Source organism: Falco cherrug, chromosome Z (assembly GCF_023634085.1).
Source record: "Falco cherrug isolate bFalChe1 chromosome Z, bFalChe1.pri, whole genome shotgun sequence".
NCBI classification, from domain to species: domain Eukaryota; kingdom Metazoa; phylum Chordata; class Aves; order Falconiformes; family Falconidae; genus Falco; species Falco cherrug.
This window is the reverse complement of record NC_073720.1, coordinates 84,821,754-84,833,427: the sequence shown is the minus strand read 5'-3', so window position 1 is coordinate 84,833,427 and position 11,674 is coordinate 84,821,754. Positions and strand designations below refer to the sequence as shown.

General features: G+C 41.8%; 1 protein-coding gene across 3 annotated transcripts in view; it reads left to right on the top strand.

Annotated features, from left to right (window-relative positions):
• Nucleotides 1–44: 44 nt before the first annotated feature.
• Nucleotides 45–11,674, top strand: part of ZFYVE16 (zinc finger FYVE-type containing 16) — a 34,997-nt gene continuing 23,367 nt past the window's right edge. The window contains exons 1-4 of one of the 3 annotated variants that reach the window (XM_055698646.1): nt 45–233; nt 1,492–1,600; nt 9,083–9,191; nt 9,375–11,554. In XM_055698646.1, the coding sequence (XP_055554621.1) occupies nt 9,122–9,191; nt 9,375–11,554 (2,250 nt within the window). In that variant the 5' untranslated portion in view covers nt 45–233; nt 1,492–1,600; nt 9,083–9,121. Of the gene's footprint in view, nt 234–306; nt 1,435–1,491; nt 1,601–9,082; nt 9,192–9,374; nt 11,555–11,674 lie in introns of those variants that run through there. The other 2 variants (XM_055698645.1, XM_027813097.2) reach the window with 2 other exon arrangements.

Genomic DNA, 11,674 nt, shown 5'->3' with positions numbered 1-11,674 from the left:
GCCCCGCGCATGCGCGGTGCTGGGGCGGGGCGGGGGCCGCGCAGGCGCGCAGCCGCGGTCGGGCGCACAAGCAAGGGGCGCTGGCGCTGCCGGAGCCGCGGGCGGGTGAGGGGCGGCCCCCCCCCCCCCAGGCGAAGTGCCGGCGGCGGTGTCGCTGCTTGCCCCGCAGCAGGAGCGCAGAGCCCTCGCCCGGCGGCCCGGAAGGGCAGCCCTGCCCGCCTCGCCGCCTGGGGGTGAGGATGTGGGTACGGGGCTGGCGGGAGCGGGGTGCCGAGCTACAGGCCGAGCGGGACGCCCGGCGCGGCCTGCCCCGGGGACAGCCCCCGCCCGCCGGCACCCGCGGCCCCCCGGGCCGCCCTTCCTGGCGGGGAGCCCGGGCCTGGGGGTGGGGCGGGGGGTCCGCGCCGGGGTAGGGGCGGGAGCGTGGCTCGGCGGCCCTTGGGGTGGCGCGTTGCCCCGTGCCGGCGCGGCCCCTGCCCCGGGCGGGCGGCCCGGTGCTGGCGCGCCCCTTGCCGCCGGCGGCCCTGCCTTTGTCTTACCTGGCCTGCACAGGTGCTTGCCTCGACTGAGGAAAGTGTTACAGGCTGGCGTTCAGCACTGAGGTTTATTCCAGGCCTGGAGAAGGGCTTGCGTACTTCAGAACTGATAAGGTTAGCCGGAGAGACTTAGCGCAGGGGAGACTTACGGTTTCGGTAGCATCAGCAAATGCGCTCTTTTGAAAGTGGAAGGTGGTAACAAAACAAACTAACCACTGTCGGTTTTCAGCGTATTGTTTGCTGCTGGCACACTGTAGCAGTTGTGTAGTACTCCTGCCACGGTTTATGCTGCGTGTTGCATATTAGATTGCTTAGGTGGATTAACTGCCCCTAAGGATTTAGAGGTTTTAGTGGTGGGTTTGCTTACTTCTGTGCCGTTTTATTTTTATACGGGATACAGAGTATCAAAGATACGTGGTGTAAGACTGCTTTCACCATACACTTGCAGACATGAGAAGTTTTCAGATGTGCTTCTGGATAGACTGGGAAACATTCTGAACCTGTTTTTAAGTACAAGCTATAATGGTAGATGATTAATGGCTACTGTGATTACTAGTACATTCTGAACAAACAAGTAGAGCACGAGAAAGGCCCCAGTTGTCTGCCAGTACTAGATGCTGTTAGTATCTAGTATGTTACTGGGGTTGTCTAATACAAATACCTGGCTGTTAATGCAAATCAGAGATGAGAATGTTGAGGAAACGCTGGTTTCCACTGAGGAGTGATCTCTCAGACGTGATGTAATAATCACATTGTTATGATTCATTTTCTAATGCTGATACAACTAATGACAATGGCGCTGTGGACCCTATGTGGGAGATGCATTTGTTCAGTTAAGCAAGCAAATTCTTCTGCTGTGGGCCTGGCAGCTGATGTGTTGGAACACTGCTGAAAACTGGTAATTGTTGACAGATTTTTCTGTGTGGTATAGTGTGAATGTTCATTTTCTGTTTAGAAGAGCAATACCAGATTACTGTGGATTAACAACGAATCTTCAGGAGCTGAAGACAGTTTCAGGGTAGAGTTACCTGATCGGTGTTGGTGACAGTATCATAATGCTGTTGGTAAGAGTTTTCTTCTGAAAAAATTGTGTTGAATTAACAGAATGTTGCTGTTTAAGCAAGGCAGTGTCGAGTTTTCTTCTGAAAAAATTGTGTTGAATTAACAGAATGTTGCTGTTTAAGCAAGGCAGTGTCGTTTTTTGCAGCGCACCATGTAGGTTTTTCTTATGTATCTGCAAACCACTGTAACTTTTATTTTCAACCCCTGATTCAGCTAGTAAATTTGCAGTGACAGCAGCCATTGCAGTGTTTCAGTGGGATAATACGTTGTCTTGCTCAACAAGAATAATTCTACTTTTTATTTGACAACACTTAAGTTTTTCACAAATAATTTGCTCAGTTGTGATGAACTTCCCTGTTAATTTAGCTAAATGCTGATGAACTCCATGGGCAGTAGAACCTTTAAATTTTCTTTTTGTCTGTAGCACTCAAGCCTATGGGGAGGTGTGTGGCACAAGGGTATTGGAGCGGGGCAAGAAAGAGAAAGCTGGTAATGAAATACCTTTAAGGTGGGAGAAGAGGCATACTGTGTTTGATGCAGCACTTCTGTAACACTGTGAACTTAGTGGTTGTGTTTCTATCAGAAGCTTTGGTCTAGTTATGATACTTGTTGGGCTGTAAGCTGGGAAAAACAACTTAAATCCTGTCATGAGGGTAAAAGCTTCAATACAGCTTTCTGCTGAGACTAAAAACAATGATTAAACATGATGATGGAGTTGAAATAATGTAACTTTGCTGTGAGCAAACAGACACTCCTGATAACCTAAAATTAAGATGACTATTGTGGTCAGCTTTCTGAAGTGAAAACCTGTGTGGATGTGTTTCTTTATCTCTAAACCTGATCTTGCGCTGTTTTAGCATGCTCCATATAAAAGCAGGCCTGAATTCTGCAGTGATAATTAGGTGTAACTAGCTGGAGATTTTTCAACGGTTCTTAAACATCAGAAGGCAGCTTGTCATCAGACACTAAACTGATTACCTGATAATAATTAACGTACCAATTTTATTTTACAAGTTATCACTGCTGAAAACTACCACCTCCCTCCATTTAGAGAGACTGTGTTGGGGTATCGGGGGGGGGGGGGGGGGGGGGGGGCAGCGATGGGACAGTCCATCCTGTAATATTGCCATTCTGTATCCTTGCAGACTTCTGTTACCTGCTTGTTTAAGTAAGACTGTGTTGAGGAGTCTCTAGTGGAATGTTGGTTTTGAACTCTGGAATATATGCCTATTATATTAGTAGTGATTTATAAAGGAACTGGCCAATGAACTGTTTTTAAATGTGCTGACACACTTGCACTCATTGCATAGTCATCTGGATCTCATTAGTTGATTCCCTTAAGTAACAGGTTTTATGTAGTAGAATTCTTGAGTGTTTCTTAAGGTAGCGTCTTTGTGCAATTTTAAATGCAGTATTAGGAGTTTGCCAGAGACCAAGCCTCATCTCTCTGGGCAAACAACATAAGCAAACCTTTGCTGTTCTCTTTTGTTCGGTTTAAGCTTGCTTCTTGGAGGCCTCAGAAGGTAAAGAAGGGTCCTGGACTAGGTGTTGATGTGACCTAAATATTAACTGTTCAGAATCCTGCCTGAGATTGCCACAGAATAGCTCACTTTGGTACTGTTCATGTCAAGCTGTTCTAGGTACCGGCTTCCTCGGTTTCACTGTGGTGACTGCAGGCTGGTGGCACGGCAATTGAGTGTTTAGTTTTCCAGTAAATAAACCATGGCAATATGGTAAAGAATGCTGGCTGTGAAATCAGGGCACAAGTGAAAGCTCTGAAAGATCAGAGACTTAAGGTGAGCGTGTTTGGAAGCATAGCAAATGTTTACCTATAGAAGTGGCAAGTGCTCTCAGAGTTATTTTTTTTGTATTTCATCAACAAAAAGTATTATTCTGCCTTGAAGCTGAAGAATACTTAATCAACAAAACAAAGAGTTGCCTGTTAACTGGGTGGTGAGGGAAAATACTTGGAAACCCTTGTGATGGGTGTATTCTGTTCTTCAAGTGAGATTAGCTGCCACTTAAAGTGAGATGTACATAAGGATGAATGGCATCATGAGAATTGATGACCTGTAAAGGTGTAAAATGTTCAGAATGTGACCCACTTCTATACATTAATATGTCATCTGTGATGTATTTCTGGCTGAAGAAGTAGTGAGTACCCCAGCACTTCTCTTGATGTCAGGCCTTGCAGCTTACTTGTACAGTAGACAGTCATACATCTTAAGGAAATAATGTACTTTATCAGCTCAACTAAACACAGTGATCTGTGAAAATAAATCTCTCAAACTACAAACTACGTGATTTAACCGTAACCGCATTTTCCTATCTAAGCTTGACCTTCTGATATAAAGCTTTCTTAGATCTTGCTCCTTAAACTGTTTTTTTACAATATTAGATACTAGCTGTTACCACTGTACTGAAGTAATTTTGTGCTTCAATTATTACTTTCCCTTTTTGAGAAGGCCTGGTATTTTATCTTCAAGTCTGCTCATACATAAATATTTGACTGAACTTAGTCTGAAAACATAGTCCTTGAGAGACAATGATGGTTTAAAAGTTAAAGCTTTCTATTTTGAAAAAAAATTACAAGGTGGAGCTGGTGAGAACCTCAAGTTGTGTGTCTCACTGCACCATTAAGAACTTAATGCCTCGGGTAAAGTTATGAACATTGTGTTTTAATAGTTTATCTAAAAAAATACATTAATGTGAACCAACTTGGAGAGTGTCTAGTGAGTGTATTCAGAGTTCTAGAAAACATGTTCAGAAGACAGCACTTAATGGTGTTTAGTCACAGAAGATCCATTCCTTTAAATGCTGAAGATGTGACAGCAGCAAGGAGTGGACTGTGTCCTGAAGGTGGTTGCTAGACACAGAGATTAAGCTTCCCTGTGCTTTTCTTTCCAGTAGCAATTCCTTCCTGCTCATGCATCGCCCCTTCTGGGGTGCTGGCATGCTTTTTTGTGTGTTTACGTGAGGATCTCATCTGGATGGGAAAAAAAAAAAATAAGGAAAAACTCTGTTCAGCCCCGGTCAGTTCTTGGTCTGTGCACAACATGACTGAACAGATGTTAAATTGGCATGATGTAAGGAATGGTAAAGAGACAAGCTCTTTACAGGACAGTTCCTCTAAAACTTACAGTGGAAAGGTCTGTGTGCGTAAGCAGCTGTAGTTTCTCTTCCACACCCAGCACTCCTGCTATGCATGCACACACTTTCGTTGCCCATGCAAAATGGTTTCCCTCTGTGATCTCGGTTATTTTCTTCATGGTTTGGTAGGTTTTGGGATGGGGGGTGTTTCTTCTGCTGAAACTTAAACCTGCTTAAAAAAAAATACAGTGGTGGTACTGCTGGTTTGAAATTGTTAAAAACTGTTCTTAAAAGAATACGTTCAGAATGAACACAGTTTGCTAAAATAAATGGTTCCTACAGACTTCTTTTGCTCAGGGAAACAAGTAGCCATTTAATAAAAATATGTCACTAGAGTTTTTTCATACCTTCTGATCCACTCCTTGTTTAATGTAAATACAGGGCTTGGCTGTAGGCAAATCCAGAGACCAAAAAATAAAATTGGATTTTGTTGCTGAAAGATGATTTGCAGCATACAAAATCAAAAGGCAGGTACATGGATTCAGGACGGAGAGGTGTGAGAGGTAAGAAGAATTGCTTCTTGTCTATCCAGTTGTAGGAGTTTTGATTTTTGTTGTGCATTTATGGTGTGTGGGGTTTTGGTTTGTTGGTTTTTTTTCCCTTGGAGGGCTCTTTTGGAACAGCTGAAAAACTGAAACACTTTAAGAAAGTGAAATTACAGGTGGAATGTGCTAGTTATTCAAAGTTATGTTAGCTGTTCAGAATGCTTTACTAACTCAAATGGAACTATTTAATTCAAAACCATACAGATTTAACCAAATGTGACATTGGTTCAATAGGCTGAGGTGGTGTGATGTTTTTCTGAGGTCTCTGTAGAAATTATTAAATCTATATTAAATATAAATATTTGCATACAGTTTCAGTTCTACAGCTCTTTGCATTGAGTTCTTTCCGTTTTCAGAGAGGTCAGTGGGCCAACAGTGTGCAGTGCAAATGCATACTTCTACCTATTTAGCATTATATACTCTATTAATGCGTATGCTTAATTCAGCATTTGTCTTGTGCCGCTTAAGAGTGCAAAATAATGGGTAATCTTTTGGTCCTTTTAAGTATAAGATCAAGGTAGCTGGAGTGATCACTTGCCTTTCCTCAATACATTTTTTGAAATATGAAAGTTTTGGGGTTTTTTTTTTGTAAGAGCTTCTGGTGTCATTGAGATACTTGAAAAGAATTAATTTCAGAGGATGTCTTTTAACTTATTGGTGGCAGATATTTGTTTCCTTCATTAATAGTTAGGGGTTTTTAAAAAACAGTTATTGCTGATCTTAAAAATACTCAAAATTCTGATTGCTGCAGATTGGGACCTTAACTTGCAGGGCTGTAACTGTCAGCAGTGATTTGTGTGGATAATTAGCAGTGAAGCAGCCAGATTTACAGATCCTTGCCAGGACTTTGTGCTGGGTTCATGTTTGTTTCACTTTGGAGGCCTGTGTTGGTGGAGAAACAAGTATAAAACTATCTTTGTTCTCCCACTAAAGTAAGTGACTTTGTTCTTGTAGCTCTTTGATCAGGCTGCTTGTGGGATGAGACAGGAGTGGGTGCCGGTACAAACTGGGGAGAGTCCTGAGGGGCCTGTGACCACTGCCCCTTTTGGTCTCAGCTGTTAGTCTGCACATTAGTTGTAACTTAAGTTGTACCTGAGTGTTAAGGTTGTACAGTTGCTATGGTTTAACCCCAGCTGGTAATTGAGTACCACACAGCCACTCACTCGCTCCCCCTTCACCCAGGGAGGTGGGGAGGAGAATTGGAAAGGAATGCAGAACTCGAGGGTTGAGATAAGGCAGTTTAACAACTGAGATAAAATAAAAGATCAATAATAATAACAATAACAGTTACAGTGAAAAGGAGGGAGAAGGGAAGAGGAATGAAATCCCAAGGGAAGGGAGAAAACTAGTGAAGCACAATACAAACTGCTCACTGAGGGATGCCCAGCCAGTCCCCTAGCAACGACCCGCAGCCCCAGCCATTCCCCCCCTCCCAGTTTATATACAGAGCATGATGTGCTGTGGTATGGAACACCTCTGTGGCTGGTTCGGGTGAGCTGTCCTGGCTGTGTCCCCTCCGAATTTCCAGTGCTCCTCCAGCCCTCTTGCAGTCAGGGAGTGAGAAACTGAAAAGTCCCTGACCACACTATCCCAACACCAGATCCAAAGCACAGCGCTGCTCTAGCCACCATGAAGAAAATTAGATCTATCCCAGCCGAAACAAGGACAATAATAAATGCATACAGAGAATAAAAATCAGCATTATGTCTTTCTTGAGGCCCAGGTTTCTTGTAATCTTTCAGTATCTATGTCATTTGTTTGACTAACTTCTGCAGGTTTTGTTGCTGTCCACAAATTCATGCTTTAAGGATGGGATCTGTACTTTAATGTCTCTTAATGGATCACCACAAGCTGTTAGATTTTTAAGGCTCTTAACTGAAATAACTTCCTTCTCAGATTGTAATCTCCCACTTGCCAGGAGGTCATGAAATGAGCTGATTGTTACAGGCAAGAACTGTATTTCAATGAGTGTAAGAGAAACGGCACTGATTGTGTACTTTTTGGTGTTTGATGCTCGTTGGATAGCTATGTGAGGCTTGACTTACAGTGCAGCGTGCTGAAGACCCTTGGAGTGACTAATTCATGGCCATTGATACCAATACAGTGATATATTCAGTTTGTTTGCTTTTTGCTTATACGTGGACACAAAGCACCGCATTACGTTGGATACATACTATTTGTTTCACCTTTCTTACGCTTTGCGAGTCTATCTGAACTATGTGTTAGCTTAAAAAAAAGTATTCTTGTCACACACGTTAATGTTGTACAAAGTGAATGCACTGGATCAGAATCATTCAGTGGGAGGAAACCTTACTCCTTAATGGAATAAATTAGGTATAGAATCTAGAGCTATAGCTGCAGGGTGGCATAAGTGATCTGAGAGGATTGAAATACTTCTTTGGCTTAAGCTTTGAGAATAAGTAGTACCAGATGGTCAAAGTACATTGAATGGCATAGAGTGTGGAGTCAGCCAGTGCAGGGACTGAGTGCACTGGTAAAAGCGGAAGGAAAGCTTGATAGACCTGCACAGGTCTAGTTTCCAGACATTGGACTAAAGGAATCCGAGCCCCTTCAATTTACTTAAGGGAAGTGTAAATAAATAACATCTTGATTATATGTTATAGGTAATTGCACAGAATGGGTGTTCAGGCTCGAAAAAGATGCGGAATTAGAAAGCAATTCAGAGTGACCAGGGAGGCATAACATTGAGTGGCTGGAAATCTTCATTAAGCAAATGAAATGGGATGTTTTGTAATGGGGAATGTGATCAATAAATAGCTTTCTGTTGAGTTGATAAGTCTGTAAAAAGGTATGTATTTATTTATTGTAAATTACTTTGGGACTTGGAGGTTTAATGTTTTTTGTGTTTTAAGTAGAATAGAGATAAGCTGAACTATAGTGCTGGATATATGCTTTTTTTTTTTTTTTTTTTTACCTGGCCTTGGAGGAAGGTTTAAGAGGATGACTTAAAGGCAGTTCATTAATCGTTGTAGGGGAGGAGTACTGACCTCAGCCTGCTCAAATGTGTTACAGCTCTGTTAACCAGCTGAAGCATGAGGAAGTTGTCTTATCTGCTGCATAGTTCCTGATATATTTTAGGGTTTAGCCTGCATTTAGTCTTATCTGAACCATCTAGTCAGAATTGAAAGTAAATCAAAGTTGATTAGTTGGATAGCTTGGGAACTAAGACAGCCTATTTCTTTGTGCCATGTTCACATGTTCAGTGTTGAACTGGTTGTCAGGTTTGGGCTCCCAAAGGAGACGTTTTCTTGGTGGCACTTCTGCCAACAGAAGGATACTTTATGTGCTTTCTGCTGCAGTTTAAAGCATGAAATGTCAGTAGGTGTCATGAAATTTTGTAGGCATCATTTATTTAAACAGTTCACTTGTGTTGCAAAGGTAATAATGGCTTATTTTGGATTTTTTTGCCTGTGAACTGGGCAGAGGAAAATGTATAGGGGGTCAAACTAGAAGATCCTAGTATCCTTTCTGGTTTTAAACTTTGTGACATTATAATTGTTTTCAAATGCATTTGGTTTTAATAAGGCAGCTTCAGTTTCCTGATTTGAGGTGAATTTTGAGTGTACATAGTGTACTGAGTGTACTATAGAGCACATTCAGAGTACGTAGAGGCTGACACTGTTTGGTCATTCATGTTGTTTACATGGAGAGAGAAAGAAAGTGTTAATAAAAAGAAAAAATACTTCATAGAAGTTTCTTCTAATAATAATACTTTGACTTTGTAAACAGGAAAATGCTGTGAATGAAATGCTGTGTTTTTCTTTTTAGGTTTAAGAAGTCTAAAGCTTTGCTAGAACTGTGACTAGAATGGACAGTTACTTTAAAGCTGCAGTCTGTGACCTGGACAAACTACTTGATGAATTTGAACAAAATACAGGTTAGTTCCTGCACTACGTTGTTCACCAGCATAATGGTCAAATGACTGTTACCATGGAATTTGAAAGTAGCGTATGCTAAGTGAAAGCTTGCATTGATGAATAGATGGTATTTATAGGGAGTATATTGTGGAAATAGAAGAGTTTTATAAACTTTGCTTTTGATCTGTTTTTGCTTAAAATAGAGGAGTATGACTGCTACAGAACACCCCAAAATCCATATAACTCAAAAGACCTGGCACTTTCTTCACTTCTGGACTGCTTACAAAATGTTTACCCAACACCAAAACTGCAAGATGATGCTAACAACTGTATTTCATCAGAAGAAATCTGTCTAGCTAGCCACACTGGAACAAGTGAAGCACTTCTGAGTTGTTCACCACCAAATGAGAAGAGTGTTGCTGGACCTGATCTTTTATCCACTGTGGACAGTGGCTCCTTAAATGAAATTCAGGCTTCAAACCTGGGAAGGTGTAGTATACCTGTGTGTGATCTTGTTAATGACACAGGTAACTTAATCCATTCAGTGGCTGCTCATGAAGATACTCGAAAGTTGCAATCGGATGACTTCCAGTACAGTGAAGGTTTGATTGGCTTTGGCGTATCTTGCATACCTGTTGCAACTTGTGTGTCATCAGCTGCTTGCAGTAAGGTTTCAGGTACAGAGCAGAGTCATGGGAGCTCAATGCTACAAGATTCAGGACGTCTTAAAACAGAGGACATTGATCATTTAACTTCAAAACCAAACAGTTACGCTACAGCAAAGAACTCTGATCCATGTGATGACCAACACAGGACAGAATCTGTGAAGTGCAGTGAAGTGTTTGATCAGCTTGAACTAAGTGCTCACCTTAATACTGCAGGTGTCCCTGTAATGCTGCAGAATTCAGATGAGTACAATCCCAAAGATAAGAAAGCATACGAAAAATTGCCTTGTGAACCACAAGATGAAAGTGTATGCTCTGCCGTAAGCAAAGAGACGTACAAAAGAAGTGCCATAGAAAAAGCGGACTCAAAAGACGAGAGTAATCTTGAATCCATGCCTTCAGATCTGCCAAAGAGGCCTCAATCACACAAAGGCCCTGCACTATTACCTGGAAATTGTGTTTTGCCACGCTTCTCCCATCAAACAGGAGCTGAAGTAGAACTGCAAAAGGAAATCACAGAAGAGAATGTAGCTACTGAAGAATTTAGTAGCAATAAAATACTAAACAGTGTTTCAACTTCGTGTCCTTCAGTTGAGGATGTCCAGACATCACTGTCATGTCTTCCACTTCCTGTATCTATATGTGGTTCATCAGTTGTAACAGAAGAAAAAGTTAATCCTCTAACTCAAAATAAAACCATGGAGGTTATTAGTGATACATTAACTGTTCATGCTGAAAACTCTAAACTTGATCTCTCAAGTCAGGAATCCCGCAGAAACACTGACTTGCATGAACAGGAAGGACACATCGCTAAAATCAACGAAAGTATTATGGAAGAAAGTACAGATGGAGAGAAGTATGATACTGAGAATGCAGTTGATGACAGTGATTCTCAGCAAATCAAAGCTTTTGCTTCTGCTTTTCTAGAACACGAAGCTGAGCCGTATGGTATTGGTATAGACTCCTATTATAATGAAAGAATGAGCCCTATTATGGCTGACTTTACTGTTGAGGAGAATGTTATTAAAAGCGATACTCTAATAAGCGATGCTGAGCTTGATGATTTCTTGTATGGACAAAGTCTTCACTCCAATGTGTTCAAGTCTTCAGACAATGATAGTAACTTAATGGAAGTTGATGCAGATGAAGGGTATTTAAGAAATGTGGACAGCCTAGATTTCACACAGGTCACTGAGGACCACATGCAAGCAAAACTGGAGGAGATAATGAGCATTAATAATCTTAAAGTATCTCTTACTGCCAATGAGTTGGACTCTGCAACAGAAGAGAGTATGTTTCATATTCAGGATGTGACTGAGAGTGGTAGTGAAGCACTGGTTCCTAATGTTTGTACTGGAGGTGCAAGACCAAAGCAGTTGATTGGCCTTTCCCAAGGAGCTATTGGTCAGAGACAACTGAGTAGAACAGATGTACTTGAGAGAGAAAATCAGGGAACCTGTTCTGTTACCCCAGAAGCTCCTCCCTCAGGTGCCAGCATAATTGTTGATAAAAATTCTGACCCTGCACACTCTGGGAAAAGCAGCCCTGAAGCTGGAGGAAATCAAACATCTAAAAATGTAGAATCACTTAAAATACCTGCAGCTCTCTCAAGGAAACAACCATTGTGGGTTCCTGATTCAGAGGCACCCAACTGCATGAACTGCCAAGTCAAGTTCACGTTTACAAAAAGACGACACCACTGTCGTGCATGTGGTAAGGTAAGTTATTGGGGAACGGCCCTGTGTTACTGAAAGCAAATGAATATCTTATTGTGGGTAACTAAAATACACAAGGGAAAGAATATTGACAGAATTTTTCTATGCTTAAGGTATTTTATT